This window comes from Salmo salar, chromosome 11 (genome assembly GCF_965601325.2).
Source record: "Salmo salar chromosome 11, fSalSal1, whole genome shotgun sequence".
Lineage (NCBI taxonomy): Eukaryota > Metazoa > Chordata > Actinopteri > Salmoniformes > Salmonidae > Salmo > Salmo salar.
The window spans coordinates 109,658,669-109,680,802 of NC_138301.1; the positions used below are offsets into that span (position 1 = coordinate 109,658,669).

General features: G+C 45.9%; 1 protein-coding gene across 1 annotated transcript in view; it reads left to right on the forward strand.

The window, feature by feature from the left end:
• nrxn2a (neurexin 2a) overlaps positions 1–22,134 on the forward strand; it is a 399,049-nt gene that overhangs the window by 191,854 nt on the left and 185,061 nt on the right. The window contains exons 13-14 of the mRNA XM_082958259.1: positions 7,091–7,264; positions 7,388–7,507. Of these exons, the coding sequence (XP_082814385.1) occupies positions 7,091–7,264; positions 7,388–7,507 (294 nt within the window). The remainder of the gene's footprint in view (positions 1–7,090; positions 7,265–7,387; positions 7,508–22,134) is intronic.

Sequence of the window (22,134 nt, forward strand, 5' to 3'; positions counted from 1 at the left end):
TCTCTCTCTGTACTTTGCTCCGTTCAGCTTTGCCTCGACCCTGACGTCTTCCAGTCCCTGCCGCTGAAAAACATCCCCACAGCATGATGCTGCCACCACCATGCTTCACCGTAGGGATGGTGCCAGGTTTCCTCCAGATGTGACGCTTGGCATTCAGGCCAGAGAGTTCAAACTTGGTTTCATCAGACCAGAGAATCTTGTTTCTCATGTCTGAGAGTCTTTAAGTGCCTTTTGGCAAACTCCAAGCGGGCTGTCATGTGCATTTTACTGAGGAGTGGCTTCCGTCTGGTCACTCTACAATAAAGGTCAGATTTGTGGAGTGCTGCAGAGATGGTTGTCCTTCTGGAAGGTTCTCCCATCTCCACAGAGGAACTCTAGAGCTCTGTCAGAGTGACCATCGGGTTCTTGGTCACTCCTTCTCCCCTGATTCCTCAGTTTGGCCGGGCGGCCAGATCTAGGAAGAGTCTTGGTGGTTCCAAACTTCTTCCATTTAAGAATGATTGAGGCCACTGTGTTTTTGGGGACCTTCAATGCTGCAAAAATCTTTTGGTATCCTTCCCCAGATCTGTGCCTTGACACAATCCTGTCTCGGAGCTCTACAGACAATTCCTTCAACCTCAGGGCTTGGTTTTTGCTCTGACATGCGCTGTCAACTGTGGGATTTTGTATAGACAGTTGTGTGCCTTTCCAAATCATGTCCAATCAAGTTGTAGAAACATCTCAAGGATGACCAATGGAAACAGGATGCGCCGAAACTTCGTTTTGAGTCTCTTAGCAAAGGGTCTGAATAATTATGTAAATAAGGTATTTCTGTTTTTTATTTGTAATTAATTTGCTAAAATGTCTAAAAACCTGTTTTCACTTTGTCATTATGTAGTATTGTATGTATATTGCTAAGGGTTATTATAATTGTTTAATTGTTTAATCATTTAATAATATGGCTGTAATGTAACAAAATGTGGAAAAAGTCAAGGAGTCTTTCCGAAGGCAATGTATACAATATAGGGAGTGGACTCAAAGTGCTTATTTTCTTAGTGCAGTATTTCAGATCAACAGACACTAAAATCCGACTGTCAGAAGCACACATCTGTGTTTGTTGCTGTCAAAACGCTGAGTACAGACACCAGCTATGATTGCTGTGTTGTTCAATAGGCTTTATGAAGATAAAGGAATCAAAATGAATAATTTTTTTTGGTAGACTCTCATGCCGAGGAGAGAAATGCTTTGGGTGGGAAGAAAATTAAGTCTTTGTACTTAGTGAATGAAAGTGAAATGAGATTAAAAGAGAGGTGATCAAAGAGTGCCAGCAGTGGACAGAGAACAGCAGGGAGAGCAGCAGGGAGAGCAGCAGGGAGAGCAGCAGCAGGGAGAGCAGCAGCAGCGAGCTGCAGCAGCAGAGAGCAGCAGCAGCAGGAGAGAGCAGCAGCAGAGAGCAGCAGCATTTATCTACCTGCAACAGGCGGCCTGCATGACCTTCATGTTACCAATCCAAGTGCACACAGGCCTATTTACCCAATTATAATGACATCCTGGGGTATGGGCCCATGAAATTGCACAATTTTCTGTGATCCAGATCACTGGCCTTGCTTTGTACTGGAGGCTGGAATGGTATTATGAGAGCTCTGATGGGCTGTACATAGAGAACCATTAGGTGATTAATGCCTGACAGATTGCCCTTGCTGTAGGTATTTACAGATGTTGTTGACCAGTTACCGTACTTGTTAGTGCTTCCTCTCATGACAACAACACTACAGATCAGGATAGGGAAAGCTATGTCAATGAAAAAGGTTTATAACGCAGTAGAACTTCTCTGCTATCTAAACTCAGCAAAAAAAGAAACGTCCCTTTTTCAGGACCCTGTCTTTCAAAGATAATTTGTAAAAATCCAAATAACTTCACCGATCTTCATTGTAAAGGGTATAAACACTGTTTCCCATGCTTGTTCAATGAACCATAAACAATTAATGAACATGCACCTGTGGAACGGTCGTTAAGACACCAACAGCTTACAGACAGTAGGCAATTAAGGTCACAGTTATGGAAACTTAGGACACAAAAGAGGACTTTCTACTGACTCTGAAAAACACCAAAAGAGAGATGCCCAGGGACCCTGCTCATCTGCGTGAACGTGCCTTAGGCATGCTGCAAGGAGGCATGAGGACTGCCGATGTGACCAGGGCAATAAATTGCAATGTCCGTACTGTGAGACACCTAAGACAGCGCTACAGGGAGACAGGACGGACAGCTGATCGTCCTCGCAGTGGCAGACCACATGTAACAACACCTGCACAGGATTGGTACATCCAAACATCACACCTGCGGGACAGGTACAGGATGGCAACAACAACTGCCCGAGTTACACCAGGACCGCACAATCCTTCCATCAGTGCTCAGACTCTCCGCAATAGGCTGAGAGAGGCTGGACTGAGGGCTTGTAGGCCTGTTGTAAGGCAGGTCCTCACCAGACATCACCGGCAACAATGTCGTCGCCTATGGGCACAAACCCACCATCGCTGGACCAGACAGAACTGGCAAAAAGTGCTCTTCACTGATGAGTCGCGGTTTTGTATCACCAGGGGTGAGGGTCGGATTTACGTTTATCGTCGAAGGAATGAGCATTACACCGAGGCGGGATCAATTTGGAGGTGGAGGGTCCGTCATGGTCTGGGGCGATGTGTCACAGCATCATCGGACTGAGCTTGTTGTCATTGCAGGCAATCTCAACGCTGTGCGTTACAGGGAAAACATCCTCCTCCCTCATGTGGTACCCTTCCTGCAGGCTCATCCTGACATGACCCTCCAGCATGACAATGCCACCAGCCATACTGCTCGTTCTGTGCGTGATTTCCTGCAAGACAGGAATGTCAGTGTTCTGCCATGGCAAGCGAAGAGCCCGGATCTCAATCCCATTGAGCACGTCTGGGACCTGTTGGGTCGGAGGGTGAGGGCTAGGGTCATTCCCCCCAGAAATGTCCGGGAACTTGCTGGTGCCTTGGTGGAAGAGTGGGGTAACATCTCACAGCAAGAACTGTCAAATTTGGTGCAGTCCATGAGGAGGAGATGCACTGCAGCACTTAATTCAGCTGGTGGCCACACCAGATACTGACTGTTACTTTTGATTTTGACCCCCCCTTTGTTCAGGGACACATTATTCCACTTCTCTTAGTCACATGTCTGTGGAACTTGTTCAGTTTATGTCTCAGTTGTTGAATCTTGTTATGTTCATACAAATATTTACACATGTTAAGTTTTCTGAAAATGAACGCAGTTGACAGTGAGAGGACGTTTCTTTTTTTGCTGAGTTTATATGGTCAACAAAGGGCATGTAGAAACATAGCCATTGAACAGTTTTATTGTGAGAGTGCCTGAGGCTCTACAACAGTGTTCCAAAGTATATATTTTTTTATTACGCCCCTCAAGTTTTCTGAGGAAAACATTTATTAAGGATCTTGGATATATAACACTGTAAACTCACCAGGAAATGAGCTCAAAGTGATTTTAATTTAGGTAATATCTTACCAAGTATTCCCACCCATACAGAAAGGCATACAGTTGAATTCGGAAGTTCACATACACTAAGGTTGGAGTCATTAAAACTATTTTTTCAACCACTCCACAAATTTCTTGTTAACAAACTATAGTTTTGGCAAGTCGGTTAGGACATCTACTTTGTGCATGACACAAGTAATTGTTCCAACAATTGTTTACAGACAGATTATTTAACTTATAATTCACTGCATAACAATTCCAGTGGGTCAGAAGTTTACATACACTAAGTTGACTGTGCCTTTAAACAGCTTGGAAAATTCCAGAAAATGATGTCATGGCTTTAGAAGCTTCTGATAGGCTAATTGACATAATTTGAGTCAATTGGAGGTGTACCTGTGGATGTATTTCAAAGCCTACCTTCAAACTCAGTGCCTCTTTGCTTGACATCAAGGGAAAATCAAAAGAAATCAGCCAAGACCTCAGAAAAAGAATTGTAGACCTCCACAAGTCTGGTTCATCCTTGGGAGCAATTTCCAAATGCCTGAAGGTACCATGTTCGTCTGTACAAACAATAGTATGCAAGCATAAACACCATGGGACCACGCAGCCGTTATACCGCTCAGGAAGGAGATGCGTTCTGTCTCCTAGAGATGAATGTACTTTTGTGCAAATCAATCCCAGAATAACAGCAAAGGACCTTGTGAACATGCTGGAGGAAACATGTACAAAAGTATCTATATTCACAGTAAAATGAGTCCTGTATCGACATAACCTGAAAGGCCGCTCAGCAAGGAAGAAGCCATGTACTGTTTGGAGAAATGTCCTCTGGTCTGATGAAACTAAAATAGAACTTTTTGGCCATAATAACCGTTGTTATGTTTGGAGGAAAAAGGGGGAGGCTTGCAAGCCGAAGAACACCATCCCAACCGTGAAGCACGGGGGTGGCAGCATCATTTTGTGGGGGTGCTTTGCTGCAGGAGGGACTGATATACTTCACAAAATAGATGGCATCATGAGGAAAGAAAATTATGTGGATGTATTGAAGCAACATCTCAAGCCGTCAGTCATGAAGTTAAAGCTTGGTCACAAATGTGTCTTCCAAATGGACAATGGCCCCAAGCATACTTCCAAAGTTGTGGCAAAATGGCTTAAGGACAACACAGTTAAGGTGTTGGAGTAGCCATCACAAAGCCCTGATCTCAATCCTATAGAAAATTGGTGGGCAGAACTGAAAAAGTGTGTGAGAGCAAGGAGGCCTACAAACCTTACTCAGTTACACCAGCTCTGTGAGGAGGAATGGGCCAAAATCCACCCAACTTATTGTGGGAAGCTTGTGGAATGCTACCTGATACGTTTGACTCAAGTTAAACAATTTAAAGGCAATGCTACCAAATACTAATTGAGTGTTTGTAAACTTCTGACCCACTGGGAATGTGATGAAAGAAATAAAAGCTGAAATAAATCATTCTCTCTACTATTATTCTGATATTTAACATTCCTAAAAAAAGTGGTGATCCTAACTGACCTAAGACAGGGAATTTTTACTAGGATTAAATGTCAGGAATTGTGAAAAACAGAGTTTAAATGTATTTGGCTATGGTCTATGTAAACTTCCGACTTCAACTGTATGTGATCCTGATGTAATCAAGGTTTGAAATTATTCTGTTTTTGTCAATACTATCTGTTTAGGACTCTTGCGGTCAGTTTGCAGTCCGACCATCTGCTCAAGGAGGCCTACGGCTGAACGTAATCGGGGATCCCTCTACAGTGTTTAATTTCCTTGAAAAAATTACTTTCAATGTGTTGAAAGAACAGCTTTTACAGAAATGGCTCAAGCATGTGTATGTGATATATTTGACACGTGTATCGGAATCGGAAGGGTCCATGTAGTGTCAGAGGAGTTTCTGCAGTCAGAAAAGCATTCAGTTGCTCTACTCTGTTACTCAGAGTATTCTCTGTAGAAATAGACTCGTGGTATGAACACGGGAGTATGTTGGTTTTGAAAGGGAAGACACAGTAGCTAGTACATCAGTCTGTACGTCAGTGGGGATTTTGTTTGACGTTTCTTCTTGACTTGAAGTTCTAGGCTTAAACTAGTGTTAGGTTGTTGGTAACCAAAGAAATTGATGTAATTTACCTATGTGATAGAGAATTTAACAAAATAAGTTTGATAAATAGACATTTGTTGTAACCACACACAGTACTAGGCAACATGTTTTTGGTTACCGTAACAGCCCTAGTTGTAACCACGTACAGTACTAGGCAACATGTTTTTGGTTACCGTAACAGCCCTAGTTGTAACCACGTACAGTACTAGGCAACATGTTTTTGGTTACCATAACAGCCCTAGTTGTAACCACGCACAGTACTAGGCAACATGTTTTTGGTTACCGTAACAGCCCTAGTTGTAACCACGTACAGTACTAGGCAACATGTTTTTGGTTACCGTAACAGCCCTAGTTGTAACCACGTACAGTACTAGGCAACATGTTTTTGGTTACCATAACAGCCCTAGTTGTAACCACGTACAGTACTAGGCAACGTGTTTTTGGTTACCATAACAGCCCTAGTTGTAACCACGCACAGTACTAGGCAACATGTTTTGGGATAAATATTTTGAGTAACAGCAGCTGTACCAATTATGTGTTAGTTTCAGTTGTAGACCCAAATTAATATTATTCTTCAATCTTGTTATTGTAGACATTCACCGTTAATGCTCCTTAATCCTCATCGTATATGGTCTGCATAGCAGATCCTCTTCTATTTTATTTCATCTAGTTTTTTCTCTCACTTTGTTCCTCAGAACATTAAAGATTAATTTAAGTTTCTGCATATCCCAAGGGTCCGCTGGCTGAACTTATTGTGTAATCAGTATAAGCCAAATAAACCAGACTATGAAATCATACTTTTTTTTCTGTGCTGTATAAATTAACAGGGTACCGTTTAAAGCAATGTAAGACATTTTACTATGCTGTTAAATGAGACTTTACTTCTCATTTTTATGTCCTGCAGGTTTTAAATGACTGTACACCAGTTTGGTATTATCCTTGCGTTATCAGCCATGTAACATTTCACATATTTCTGCAGAGAAAATAAACAGATTTTCTTTGCTCTTTTTGGCAATAAGCATCACATCACAGAGGAATTCTCAGATACTGTATGTACATTTCTCGGCTTGCAATTTACATATAATCTGTGAATGATTACTGTGGCTGGGAGGGTTACTATTTAAGTAAACACTCTCTTGAGAGGAGCATCAATCTGATGAAAACAGATCATCATTGGTTTAAATGACTTAGAGCTGTGTCCACCTGCATCTAATGCAACATGCCACCAAATGGCTTCTTGGAGGTTGTAAATCGTAAGGAGATCTGTCTGATCTGAACGTTAACTAGCATTATCGGAGGCCTATAATTGCAGAACATTTATCAAACACAAAGCAGGTGTTAGGGTATCAGACTTGTTCATGGCTGCTTTAACTCAATGAGTGACGGTTGCTTATAACCTCCCACTACCTGGAGGCATATCTGCTGTGACTACTGAGAATAATCATTCTCTTCCAGGAACACATGCTCTGATTGATTGATGCTGTGTGTTCCAGGGGAGCTGTATGTTGGTGGTGTGGGGAAGACCATGTACAGTAGCCTGCCCAAGCTGATCGCGTCCCGCGATGGGTACCAGGGCTGCCTGGCCTCCGTGGACCTGAACGGGAGACTTCCTGACCTGATGGCAGACGCCCTCCACAGGGTGGGCCAGGTGGAGCGGGGCTGTGGAGGTACGTACTAACAGGGGCACAGCCATGGGGTCATGAACACCTCCGAGGAGCAGGCCATCACCTGTGGATCCACCTTATGGTTCACTGCATGAGCATCCTTTTCCTCCCCCCTCCCCTCCCCAGGCCCGAGCAGCACCTGTACAGAGGACTCGTGCCATCACCAGGGGGTGTGTCTCCAGCAGTGGGAGGGCTTCTCCTGTGACTGCACCATGACCTCCTATGGAGGAGCATTCTGCAGCGACCGTGAGTACTATCTCTTTCATCTGACTGGTTCAAAACTACGCTATGTTTCCTTTCTCCTTTCCTTATGACTTTACCTTGACATCGTTGGAAAACGTCACAGAGTGAGGAATGGAGAGAAGGTTGAAGTTGCATTTGAAGTTGCATTTGAATGGTTTATTTTAGAGCGCTTTCACATATCCCCTTATGATCCAGATCCTGGCGCGTTTGGTACCCTGATCAACGCTATAAAGCATGTGTGAAATTCAAACGAAACCCGGCTGTAACGAATCCTGGACCTGCATGAGAAAGCAGGTCCAAAATCCAGGACCTGAGAACCAGATATTGTGACGCTGAAGCGTGAGTTGCGTGGAACTTTTTTGCATGTTATAAACAAGCTAACTCACTAGCTTGAAGAATGCGCATCTTGCTAATCGCACCCTGAAACGGTATTTTCAGGTCTCGTGAAAGCAAAACGTATTCTGTGAAATTCTCACAAACGCTCCAGGAAACCGAACCAGGGTACCGAATTTCATATGTGAAAACGCCTTTAGTGTGCATTATTTTCACCTGTCAAAGTGTGTCATTGTTGGCACAAAATAATGATGTGCCTTCAATTGCAAAACCTTTTTCTCAAATGAAGTGCGTGCATCCTCTGCAAACCAGAACAGGTAAGGAAGTATCATGCATCCTTCCTTCATTCATCAACAATTATTGACATTGTAACCGTCCTTCATGGCTGCCAGTTAGAGACATCTGGCTCATCAACGGCAGAGAAGAAGGATCCACTTCTGGTCACCTAAAGTCATTATGGCTGGGTCAAACTAACAGACCCACGTTGACCTTTCTGTAAGGAGGCTTCTCTTATGCACGTCTTCAAAGCCTCTCATCTGAGGTGTTAATGTCTCTGCATTACAATGAGTCCATTCATCCATTAGGCATTGTTACTGACTTCCAGGTTCTAAATATGTACACACTAAATGACTGATTATTAGTACCTCTCTTCTAATGGAAGTTTCCCCTGAACATGTCTGATTCTAGAGTAGTGTGTGCAAATAGAAACATACTCATGCTATAGTAGGTGAACAGGAGTCTATTTTCCCTGGAGATGTTTTTCTTTCATTTAAATAATTTATTATAATGTCAGACAACATTTTGTATGATAACAAAAAAAGCTCATCTTTCTGTTGTGAGGGGGTTGAGAGGTGTGTGTTTGGGGGGGGTGAGAGGTGTGTGTTTGGGAGGGTGAGAGGTGTGTGTGGGGGGGGGGGTCTATTTTCCCTGGAGATGTTTTTCTTTAATTTAACTGGGAAATAATTTGTTATTATGTCAGGCAACATTTTGTATGATAACAAAAACAGCTCATCTTTCTGTTGTGAGGGGTGTGTGTTTTGGGGGGTGAGAGGTGTGTTTTTGGGGGGGTGAGAGGTGTGTTTTTGGGGGGGTGAGAGGTGTGTGTTTGGGGGGGTGAGAGGTGTGTGTTTGGGGGGGTGAGAGGTGTGTGTTTGGGGAGGTGAGAGGGGTGTGTTTGGGGGCGTGAGAGGTGTGTGTTTGGGGGCGTGAGAGGTGTGTGTTTGGGGAGGTGAGAGGTGTGTGTGTGGGGGGTGATAGGTGTGGGGGTGAGAGGTGTGTGTTTGGGGGGGTGAGAGGTGTGTGTGTGGGGGGTGATAGGTGTGGGGGTGAGAGGTGTGTGTGGGGGTGGGAGGTTTGTGTGTGTGTGGGGGTGAGAGGTTTGTGTGTGTGTGTGGGGGTGAGAGGTTTGTGTGTGTGGGGGGTGAGAGGTGTGTGTGGGGGTGAGAGGTTTGTGTGTGGGGGGGGTGAGAGGTTTGTGTGTGTGGGGGGGTGAGAGGTTTGTGTGTGTGGGGGGGTGAGAGGTTTGTGTGTGTGGGGGGTGAGAGGTGTGTGTGGGGGTGAGAGGTTTGTGTGTGTGGGGGGTGAGAGGTGTGTGTGTGTGTGGGGGTGAGAGGTTTGTGTGTGGGGGGGGTGAGAGGTTTGTGTGTGTGGGGGGGTGAGAGGTTTGTGTGTGTGGTGGGGTGAGAGGTTTGTGTGTGTGGGGGGGTGAGAGGTTTGTGTGTGTGGGGGGTGAGAGGTGTGTGTGGGGGTGAGAGGTTTGTGTGTGGGGGGGGGTGAGAGGTGTGTGTGTGTGTGGGGGTGAGAGGTTTGTGTGTGTGTGTGAGAGGTTTGTGTGTGTGTGTGGGGGGGTGAGAGGTTTGTGTGTGTGTGGGGGTGAGAGGTTTGTGTGTGTGTGGGGGGGGTGAGAGGTTTGTGTGTGTGTGGGGGTGAGAGGTTTGTGTGTGTGTGGGGGGTGAGAGAATTGTGTGTGTGGGGGGGTGAGAGATTTGTGTGTGTGTGGGGGGGTGAGAGCTGTGTGTTTGGGGGGGTGAGAGGTGTGTGTGTGGGGGGTGATAGGTGTGGGGGTGAGAGGTGTGTGTGTGTGTGGGTGGGGCGAGGTGTCTGGGGGGAGTGAGAGGTGTGAGTTTGGGAGGGTGAGAGGTGTGTGTGGGGGGGGTGAGAGGTGTGTGTTTGGGGGGGTGAGAGGTGTTTTTGGGGGGGTGAGAGGTGTGTGTTTGGGGGTGAGAGGTGTGTGTTTGGGGAGGTGAGAGGGGTGTGTTTGGGGGGGTGAGAGGTGTGTTTGGGGGCGTGAGAGGTGTGTGTTTGGGGAAGTGAGAGGTGTGTGTGTGGGGGGTGATAGGTGTGGGGGTGAGAGGTGTGTGTTTGGGGGGGTAGGAGGTGTGTGTGTGGGGGGTGATAGGTGTGGGGGTGAGAGGTGTGTGTGGGTGGGTGGGAGGGAGAGGTGTCTGGGGGGTAAGAGGTGGGGGGGTGAGAGGTGAGTGTGGGGGTGAGAGGTTTGTGTGTGTGGGGGTGAGAGGTTTGTGTGTGTGTGGGGGTGAGAGGTTTGTGTGTGTGGGGGGTGAGAGGTGTGTGTGGGGGTGAGAGGTTTGTGTGTGTGGGGGGGTGAGAGGTTTGTGTGTGTGGGGGGGTGAGAGGTTTGTGTGTGTGGGGGGGTGAGAGGATTGTGTGTGGGGGGGGGTGAGAGGTGTGTGTGGGGGTGAGAGGTTTGTGTGTGTGTGAGAGGTTTGTGTGTGTGTGTGTGTGTCTGGGGGTGAGAGGTTTGTGTGTGTATGGGGGTGAGAGGTTTGTGTGTGTGTGGGGGGGTGAGAGGTTTGTGTGTGTGTGGGGGTGAGAGGTTTGTGTGTGTGGGGGGTGAGAGAATTGTGTGTGTGGGGGGTGAGAGATTTGTGTGTGTGTGTGTGTGTGGGGGGGGGTGAGAGCTGTGTGTTTGGGGGGGTGAGAGGTGTGTGTGTGGGGGGTGATAGGTGTGGGGGTGAGAGGTGTGTGTGTGTGGGTGGGGCGAGGTGTCTGGGGGGAGTGAGAGGTGTGAGTTTGGGAGGGTGAGAGGTGTGTGTGGGGGGGGGGGTCTATTTTCCCTGGAGATGTTTTTCTTTAATTTAACTGGGAAATAATTTGTTATTATGTCAGGCAACATTTTGTATGATAACAAAAACAGCTCATCTTTCTGTTGTTAGGGGTGTGTGTTTTGGGGGGGTGAGAGGTGTGTGTTTGGGGGGGTGAGAGATGTTTTTGGGGGGGTGAGAGGTGTGTGTTTGGGGGGTGAGAGGTGTGTGTTTGGGGAGGTGAGAGGGGTGTGTTTGGGGGGGTGAGAGGTGTGTGTTTGGGGGCGTGAGAGGTGTGTGTTTGGGGGCGTGAGAGGTGTGTGTTTGGGGAGGTGAGAGGTGTGTGTGTGGGGGGTGATAGGTGTGGGGGTGAGAGGTGTGTGTTTGGGGGGGTAGGAGGTGTGTGTGTGGGGGGTGATAGGTGTGGGGGTGAGAGGTGTGTGTGGGTGGGTGGGAGAGGTGTCTGGGGGGTAAGAGGTGGGGGGGTGAGAGGTGTGTTTGGGGGTGAGAGGTTTGTGTGTGTGTGGGGGTGAGAGGTTTGTGTGTGTGTGGGGGTGAGAGGTTTGTGTGTGTGGGGGGTGAGAGGTGTGTGGGGGTGAGAGGTTTGTGTGTGGGGGGGTGAGAGGTTTGTGTGTGTGGGGGGTGAGAGGTTTGTGTGTGTGGGGGGGGGTGAGAGCTGTGTGTTTGGGGGGGTGAGAGGTGTGTGTGTGGGGGGTGATAGGTGTGGGGTTGAGAGGTGTGTGTGTGGGTGGGGCGAGGTGTCTGGGGTGTGTGGGGGGTGAGAGGTTTGTGTGTGTGGGGGGGTGAGAGGTTTGTGTGTGTGGGGGGGTGAGAGGTTTGTGTGTGTGGGGGGTGAGAGGTGTGTGTGGGGGTGAGAGGTTTGTGTGTGTGGGGGGTGAGAGGTGTGTGTGTGGGGGTGATAGGTTTGTGTGTGTGTGAGAGGTTTGTGTGTGTGTTGGGGGGGTGAGAGATTTGTGTGTGTGTGTGGGGGGGGTGAGAGGTTTGTGTGTGTGGGGGGTGGGTGAGAGGTTTGTGTGTGTGGGGGGTGAGAGGTTTGTGTGTGGGGGGGGGTGAGAGGTTTGTGTGTGTGGGGGGGGGTGAGAGGTTTGTGTGGGGGGGGGGGGGTGAGAGGTTTGTGTGTGTGTGTGGGGTGGGTGAGAGGTTTGTGTGTGGGGGGGGTGAGAGGTTTGTGTGTGTGGGGGGGTGAGAGGTTTGTGTGTGTGTGGGGGGGTGAGAGGTGTGTGTGGGGGTGAGAGGTTTGTGTGTGTGGGGGGTGAGAGGTGTGTGTGTGGGGGTGATAGGTTTGTGTGTGTGTGAGAGGTTTGTGTGTGTGTTGGGGGGGTGAGAGATTTGTGTGTGTGTGTGGGGGGGGTGAGAGGTTTGTGTGTGTGGGGGGTGGGTGAGAGGTTTGTGTGTGTGGGGGGGTGAGAGGTTTGTGTGTGGGGGGGGGTGAGAGGTTTGTGTGTGTGGGGGGGGGGTGAGAGGTTTGTGTGGGGGGGGGGGTGAGAGGTTTGTGTGTGTGTGTGGGGTGGGTGAGAGGTTTGTGTGTGTGGGGGGGTGAGAGGTTTGTGTGTGTGGGGGGGTGAGAGGTTTGTGTGTGTGTGGGGGGGTGAGAGGTTTGTGTGGGGGGGGGTGAGAGGTTTGTGTGTGTGGGGGTGGGCGGTAGGGGTTGGGGGGGTGTGTGTAACGTCTTGTTGTCGCTCTCCCTTCATTTTGCTTCCATGAAAATGTTCTGGGGGACAGTCTAATGAGCTACTTGACAATAAAGTGGGTGTTATTCTCTAGTCTATTAATACTACAAAGACATTTCAGGTGCGTGTTTGTGTGTGCGTGTATTAATATAGATACATTTGAAAATAAGAGGGAAATATTTCCTGTTGCTTTTTTCTGTTACTTTGACTTCACAGTTGATTTCTTCCTCTGTACTAAATAACTATATTGTTTTTTTAATGAAAATTCAGGGGGTCTTATTGGTTACAATAGCAGGAGATTATCATAAGCTTTCTGTGAAGTGGCCTTGAAGAGTTAAACCTAATTTGCTGCAGTGACGTGCAGAAATAATGAGATGCAATGGTGCTTGCATTTGTTTATTCCTCGGAGTAACTAGACCTACGACGATATATGATGTGGTGCTTTAGTAAGTTTCTCTTCAAGCTCCCTGGGGGAGTCATTACATTAGATGATCATTTTCAGATAACAACAAACACTGTTACAGCCTCATTACGATGACAAAGGCAGGGAGGATTCAGCTGTAGCCTTACTCAGGGGGAAAGTAACGGCGAGTAGGGTACGGCGTCGCAGCAAAATAAATAGTGGGGGTACGCTGTACCGGTGAAACATGAGCCTATCACAGAATTTAAAACTGCGTTTAATTAAAACTAGTCTATTACACCACTTTCAGAGGAATGAGAAATTAGCGAATGCACTTGAAAATGTGTTGTATATCCTACGCTCCAAAATGTGATGTGGTTTGAAGAGAACGCTGAACTTTTGCCAAGGCAGAGATGAGTTGCTGACAATGAGATGCACGGAGACAGCAGTGGACGCGTAAATTCTCACCTAATGACAATCGCCAAATGTCCAAACACTTTTTGGTGTTTTGTTTCACAGATCTCTTTTCATTCACCACTGTTTGGAGGCTGGGAATGTGTTGTGAGTGGATGAACGTGTGCGGGTAGCCTAGTAAAGGAGACCTTTGAAGGGATTGTTTGACAATCAGATGAAACATTGTGACTGGTTGAGTTTATGCCACAATAAAAGTTAACAATTTTTTTAAAGTTAAATGACAAATCTTTATGACTAGGCCCACAGAGTTTCTATTAAATGAATAGGGATTCTACACTGGAAAAACAATATGTAAACGCACATGCAACAATTTCAAAGATTTTACTGAGTTACAGTTCATACAGTGGGGGAAAAAAGTATTTGATCCCCTGCTGATTTTGTACGTTTGCCCACTTACAAAGAAATTATCAGTCTATACTTTTAATGGTAGGTTTATTTGAACAGTGAGAGACAGAATAACAACAACAAAAAATCCAGAAAAACATTTGTCAAAAATGTTATAAAATGATTTGCATTTTAATGAGGGAAATAAGTATTTGACCCCTCTGCAAAACATGACTTAGTACTTGGTGGCAAAACCCTTGTTGGCAATCACAGAGGTCAGACGTTTCTTGTAGTTGGTGACCAGGTTTGCACTCATCTCAGGAGGGATTTTGTCCCACTCCTCTTTGCAGATCTTCTTCAAGTCATTAAGGTTTCGAGGCTGATGTTTGGCAACTCGAACCTTCAGCTCCCTCCACAGATTTTCTATGGGATTAAGGTCTGGAGACTGGCTAGGCCACTCCAGGACCTTAATGTGCTTCTTCTTGAGCCACTCCTTTGTTGCCTTGGCTGTGTGTTTTGGGTCATTGTCATGCTGGAATACCCATCCACAACCCATTTTCAATGCCCTGGCTGAGGGAAGGAGGTTCTCACCCAAGATTTGACGGTACATGGCCCCGTCCATCGTCCCTTTGATGCGGTGAAGTTGTCCTGTCCCCTTAGCAGAAAAACACCCCCAAAGCATAATGTTTCCACCTCCATGTTTAACGGTGGGGATGGTGTTCTTAGGGTCATAGGCAGCACTGCTCCTCAACCAAACACGGCGAGTTGAGTTGATGCCAAAGAGCTCCAGTTTGGTCTCATCTGACCACAACACTTTCACCCAGTTGTCCTCTGAATCATTCAGATGTTCATTGGCAAACTTCAGACAGGCATGTATATGTGCTTTCTTGAGCAGGGGGACCTTGCGGGCGCTGCAGGATTTCAGTCCTTCACGGCGTAGCGTGTTACCAATTGTTTTCTTGGTGACTATGGTCCCAGCTGCCTTGAGATCATTGACAAGATCCTCCCGTGTAGTGCTGGGCTGATTCCTCACCGTTCTCATGATCATTGCAACCCCACGAGGTGAGATCTTGCATGGAGCCCCAGGCCGAGGGATATTGACAGTTCTTTTGTGTTTCTTCCATTTGCGAATTATCACACCAAATGTTGGCACCTTCTCACCAAGCTGCTTGGCGATGGTCTTGTAGCCCATTCCAGCCTTGTGTAGGTCTACAATCTTGTCCCTGACATCCTTGGAGAGCTCTTTGGTCTTGGCCATGGTGGAGAGTTTGGAATCTGATTGATTGATTGCTTCTGTGGACCGGTGTCTTTTTTACAGGTAACAAGCTGCAGTTAGGAGCACTCCCTTTAAGAGTGTGCTCCTAATCTCAGCTCGTTACCTGTATAAAAGACACCTGGGAGCCAGAAATCTTTCTGATTGAGAGGGGGTCAAATACTTATTTCCCTCATTAAAATGCAAATCAATTTAGAAAATTTTTGACATGCGTTTTTCTGGATATTTTTGTTGTTATTCTGTCTCTCACTGTTCAAATAAACCTACCATTAAAATTATAGACTGATCCTTTCTTTATCAGTGGGCAAACGTACAAAATCAGCAGTGGATCAAATAATTTTTCCCGCCACTGTATAAGGAACTCAGTCAGTTGAAATAAATTCATTAGGCCCTACTCTATGGATTTCACAACTGGAAATACCGTTATGCCACTGTTGGTCACAGATACCTTAAAAAAAGGTGTGGGCATGGATCAGGAAACCAGTCAGTATCTGGTGTGACCAACATTTGCCTCATGCAGCGTGACACATCTCCTTCGCATAAAGTTGATCAGGCTGTTGATTGTGGCCTGTGGAATGTTGTCCCACTCCTCTTCAATGGCTGTGCAAAGTTGCTGGATATCGGCGGGAACTGGAATACGCTGTTGTACACGTCAATCCAGAGCATCCCAAACATGCTCTATGAGTGACATGTCTGGTGAGTATCCAAGCCATGGAAGAACGGGGACATTTTCAGCTTCCAGTATTTTGTACAGATCCTTGTGACAATGAGCCATGCATTATCATGCTGAAACATGAGATGATGGTGGCGGATGAATGGCACAATAATGGACCTCAGGATCTCATCACGCTATCTCTGTGCATTCAAATTGCCATCGATAAAACACAATTGTGTTCGTTGTCCGTAGCTTATGCCTGTCCATATCATAACACCACCACCACCATGGGAAGAGCACACTTCTCCAGCGTACCAGTGGCCATTGAAGGTAAGCATTTCATTTTCTCACTGAAGTCGGTTACGAGGCCGAACTGCAGTCAGATCAAGACCCTGGTGAGGATGACGCACATGCAGATGAGCTTCCCTAAGACAGTTTCTGACAGTTTGTGCAGAAATTATTCGGTTGTGCAAACCCCTCAGTTTCATCAGCTGTCTGGGTGGCTCATCTCAGACCAACCCGCAGGTGAAGTAGCCAGATGTGGAGGTTCTGGGCTGGAGTGGTTACATGTGGTATGCGGTTGTGAGGCCGGTTGGACGTACTACCAAATTCTCTAAAACAACTTTGGAGGTGGCTTATGGTAGAGAAATAAATGTTAAATTCTCTGGTAACAGCTCTGGTGGACAATCCTGCAGGCAGAATGCCAATTCTATGACCCTCAAAACTTGAGGCATCTGTGGTATTTTGTTGTGTGGCAAAACTGCACATTTAAGAATTGCTTTTTATTGTCCCCAGCACAAGGTACACCCGTGTAATGATCATGCTGTTTAATCAGCTTCTTGATATGCCATACCTGTCAGGTAGATGGATTATCTTGGCAAAGGAGAAATGCTCACTGGCAGTGATGTAAACAAATTTGTGCACACAATTTGAGAGGATAAAGGACTGGAGGTGTTGTATTGATGTCAATGTCTCTATGTTCTCAAATTTAAAAACGTACAAATGAAGTATAAAAAGGGAACTAAGCTGTGCAGGCTCAGTTCAGATATTTTAAAAACAAAACCAAATATTCCAGTTCTTACTTTATTGTTCTACCCTCAAACAATGACCATCAATATGCTTGTTGTGTGTGTTGTCTGAACAATGCTATAGCTTTAGGTCCTAGACTAATCATCACAGACGTCCAGATGTTGAGCTTGGATAGAGAGCCACCAGGTTGTTGTTCTCACGCTAGGGTTCTTTCTGCAAGGCAAACAAATGAAGGGTGTAATTATAGGTTAACTTCTGTAATGAGATGGGAATTTTTTTGCAATATTCATGATCTGTCTTCACACTGCCTGGATGTGGGGAAGAATGAGCAACACATAGTGAATCCGACTTTGTACTGTCTTTGGGATATATGCTATTGTACTTTGTTTTAGTTGTATTTAGTAATAGCCTTAACAAAAGACTGAACATAATAACACCAATATACAGTATTAAGTATTTCATTTAATTATTAAGGTTAATTTGTAATATATGTTTGCGAAAAGGGATTTCAAGTTAAGAACTTTAGCAAAAATCAAGTTAAACAGTGAATCAGGTCACATTTGGTTCTCAGGGACCCCATCTCTCCATTTCTTCTCCTAACTTCTTGGACTACCATTAGAAAACAGAACATGTTTCAGCTCTTCTAGTGTGCTGCCCTTAAGGACACAGCTTGATAGTCCCTCTTCAGTCCGTCATCTCTATTGCAGCTGCTCAGATTTCCCAGGATTCATGGTGCTAAGGATGCTTTGGATTGCACCTCAGTCTCAACCCTTGAGCTGTAGCTAGCAAATACACAAAAGAGATGCTAACTTCCATGTCCTCTGTTATTGAATTGTCTACAAAGCATCATGACAAAATTATTATGCTAAGTTTTCAAATTACCGGTTGTTTCTTTGGAAAGATCAACAGCATAAATGCACCTATTTCACTTTTGCATGTAAAAAACAAATCACACTGCACATGCTGCCATTATTTTCATGACCAACTACACTGAACAAAAATATAAACCATGAAGTAATCCAACAATGTGTACTCTGCCATCTTCTCTATTTCAAGTCTTCTCTCATTGATCAATACAGGTGTCTGTCATCATGACATGCGGCACTTTGTGGTATAAGCTCACCTGTCTCGATCAATGAGAGAAGACTTGAAATTGATCAGATGGCGGCGTACACTGTTGGATTACTTCAAGGAGCAAAAAAGTATTTATTTTAATAATGGAGCATTTCTAAATTCAAACGGACCCCCTGCAACTGGACACAGACATTTTGAGACTCCTGTTTCCACTAATCGAGGACAAAGACAGCATCGCCAAGGTTGATCAAATTCTCTGTGCAGAACCAAACAGTATCTATCCTGTAGCTCTCAATAAAGGATACCAAATATCTTTGGTAAAATCTCATTATCTGTTGTGACAATCTGTAGTTACAGTTCTCTACACCTAAGACACACTGAACTGTACTATATTGTACTGTATTTTTCTGTATGTTACTTTTACCATATAACATTCTTGTTGAATACCCAGTTCTCTTTTTAAGTTAGCATGCCTACGTTGTGAAAAGTCTTAGGAGGACAGTTCTTACACGGTATGTATTATTGTGTATGGGAGATTGAGGAGAAATGGCACCTTTCAATCATTCTCATACACAACAATACATTTACTGTCTCTAAGCACAACCGAAACCCCCTTCTTCATCTCAAAGACCTGTCTGTAAACATCCCCAGCCCATTGACTTTGACAGAATTTTGTAGATGTGTCTTTGTATTATGTTTTGAGTACCTGCAGAGAGAAGAATGTTGTCATTACTGTTGTAGTCTTGATTTTGTTGCTTTTTAGCCCTATTCAGTGGTAGGGCTGTCTGTCTCTCTCAAGTCTAGTCAGTGGTAGGGCTGTCTGTCTCTCTCAGGTCTAGTCAGTGGTAGGGCTGTCTGTCTCTCTCAGGTCTGGTCAGTGGTAGGGCTGTCTGTCTGTCAGGTCTAGTCAGTGGTAGGGCTGTCTGTCTCTCTCAAGTCTAGTCAGTGGTAGGGCTGTCTGTCTCTCTCAGGTCTAGTCAGTGGTAGGGCTGTCTGTCTCTCTCAGGTCTGGTCAGTGGTAGGGCTGTCTGTCTCTCAAGTCTAGTCAGTGGTAGGGCTGTCTGTCTCTCTCAGGTCTGGTCAGTGGTAGGGCTGTCTGTCTCTCAGGTCTAGTCAGTGGTAGGGCTGTCTGTCTCTCAGGTCTAGTCAGTGGTAGGGCTGTCTGTCTCTCTCAGGTCTGGTCAGTGGTAGGGCTGTCTGTCTCTCTCAGGTCTGGTCAGTGGTAGGGCTGTCTGTCTCTCAGGTCTGGTCAGTGGTAGGGCTGTCTGTCTCTCAGGTCTAGTCAGTGGTAGGGCTGTCTGTCTCTCTCAGGTCTGGTCAGTGGTAGGGCTGTCTGTCTCTCTCAAGTCTGGTCAGTGGTAGGGCTGTCTGTCTCTCAGGTCTAGTCAGTGGTAGGGCTGTCTGTCTCTCTCAGGTCTAGTCAGTGGTAGGGCTGTCTGTCTCTCTCAGGTCTGGTCAGTGGTAGGGCTGTCTGTCTCTCTCAAGTCTAGTCAGTGGTAGGGCTGTCTGTCTCTCTCAGGTCTGGTCAGTGGTAGGGCTGTCTGTCTCTCAGGTCTAGTCAGTGGTAGGGCTGTCTGTCTCTCTCAGGTCTGGTCAGTGGTAGGGCTGTCTGTCTCTCTCAGGTCTAGTCAGTGGTAGGGCTGTCTGTCTCTCTCAGGTCTGGTCAGTGGTAGGGCTGTCTGTCTGTCAGGTCTAGTCAGTGGTAGGGCTGTCTGTCTCTCAGGTCTAGTCAGTGGTAGGGCTGTCTGTCTCTCTCAGGTCTGGTCAGTGGTAGGGCTGTCTGTCTCTCAGGTCTAGTCAGTGGTAGGGCTGTCTGTCTCTCTCAGGTCTGGTCAGTGGTAGGGCTGTCTGTCTCTCTCAGGTCTGGTCAGTGGTAGGGCTGTCTGTCTCTCAGGTCTAGTCAGTGGTAGGGCTGTCTGTCTCTCTCAGGTCTGGTCAGTGGTAGGGCTGTCTGTCTCTCTCAGGTCTAGTCAGTGGTAGGGCTGTCTGTCTCTCTCAGGTCTGGTCAGTGGTAGGGCTGTCTGTCTCTCTCAAGTCTAGTCAGTGGTAGGGCTGTCTGTCTCTCTCAGGTCTAGTCAGTGGTAGGGCTGTCTGTCTCTCTCAGGTCTGGTCAGTGGTAGGGCTGTCTGTCTCTCTCAGGTCTGGTCAGTGGTAGGGCTGTCTGTCTCTCTCAGGTCTGGTCAGTGGTAGGGCTGTCTGTCTCTCAGGTCTGGTCAGTGGTAGGGCTGTCTGTCTCTCTCAGGTCTGGTCAGTGGTAGGGCTGTCTGTCTCTCAGGTCTAGTCAGTGGTAGGGCTGTCTGTCTCTCTCAGGTCTGGTCAGTGGTAGGGCTGTCTGTCTCTCAGGTCTAGTCAGTGGTAGGGCTGTCTGTCTCTCTCAAGTCTAGTCAGTGGTAGGGCTGTCTGTCTCTCTCAGGTCTGGTCAGTGGTAGGGCTGTCTGTCTCTCAGGTCTAGTCAGTGGTAGGGCTGTCTGTCTCTCTCAGGTCTGGTCAGTGGTAGGGCTGTCTGTCTCTCTCAGGTCTGGTCAGTGGTAGGGCTGTCTGTCTGTCAGGTCTAGTCAGTGGTAGGGCTGTCTGTCTCTCTCAGGTATGTCTGTGTACGTCCAGCTCTGCCAGGTAGTTGATGTAGCCACCCTGCATGAGTCAGACAGAACAAAACATAACACAAGCCCTAAGGAACTGCCTGCTTGCTCAGCTCAGAAACGCTTCATTACACAGGCAACAAAGCATGAGCATCTTGTAATTCTATGGCAGGGCTCCCTGGGCCATAAACAGATACTTTTTAATAGGACACTGTGTTAAAATCAAATACATTTTTACTTGTCACATGCTTTGTAAACAACAGGTGTAGACTGACAGTGAAATACTTACTTACTGGTCCTTTTCCAACAATGCAAAGTTTAAGATAAAAAAAATCTAAAATAAAATAGAAATAATGACACAGTGAATAACAATGACAAGTAAAAAATGACATGACTATATACAGGTACCAGTACCGAGTCGATGTGCAGGGGTACGAGAAAATTGAGGTAGCTATGTATACTGAACAAACATATCAACGCAACATGCAACAATTTCAAATATTTTACTGAGTTACAGTTCATGTAAGGAAATCAGTCAATTGAAATAAATTAATTGGGCCCTAATATATGTGTGGGCCTGGAGGGCAAAGGGAGGTCATAGGCCCACCCTTTTGGGATCCAGGCTCACCCACTGGGAATTAGTTTTTCACCACAAAAGGGCTTTATTACAGACATAAATAGTCCTCAGCCTTTGGAGGCTGCTTATGGGAGAGAAGTGAACATAAAATTCTCTGGCAACAGCTCTGGTGGACATTCCTGCAGTCTTCATGGCAATTGCATGATCCCTCAAAACGTGAGACATCTGTGGCATTGTGTTGTGTGACAAAACTGCACATTTTAGTGGCCTTTTATTGTCCCCAGCACAAGGTGCACCTGTGTAATGATCATGCTGTTTAATCAGCTCCTTGATATGCCACAACTGTAAGGTGGATGGATTATCTTGGCAAAGGAGAAATGCTCACTAACAGGGATGTAAACAAATTTGTACACACAATTTGAAAGAAATAAGCGTATGGATTTATTTCAGCTCACGAAACATTGGACACAATACCCCATAATAACAAAGCGAAAACAGGTATTTATGAATTTTTGCAAATTTACAAAAAATAAAAACTGAAATACCTTTTTTCTAAAAGTATTCAGACCCTTTGCTATGAGACTCGAAATTGAGCTCCGGTGCATCCTGTTCCCATTGATCAGCCTTATGATATTTCTACAATGTGATTGGAGTCCACCTGTGGTAAATTCAATTGATTGGACATGATTTGGAAAAGCACACCTGTCTACAGTTGAAGTTGGAAGTGTACATACACCTGATACAAATACATTTAAACTCAGTTTTTCACAATTCCTGACATTTAATCCTTGTAAAAATTCCCTGTCTTAGGTCAGTTAGGATCACCACTTTATTTTAAGAACATGAAATGTCAATAATAGTAGAGAGAATTTATTACAGCTTTTATTTCTTTCATCACATTCCCAGGGAGTCAGAAGTTTACATACACTAAATTAGTATTTGATAGTGTTGCCTTTAAATTGTTTAACTTGGGTCAAACGTTTCAGGTAGCCTTCCACAAGCTTCACACAATAAGTTGGGTGAATTTTGGCCCATTCCTCCTGACAGAGCTGGTGTAATCAGATGTGTAGGCCTCCTTGCTCGCACACGCTTTTTCAGTTCTGCCCACACATTTTCTATATGATTGAGGTCAGGGCTTTGTGATGGCCACTCCAATACCTTGACTTTATTGTCCTTAAGC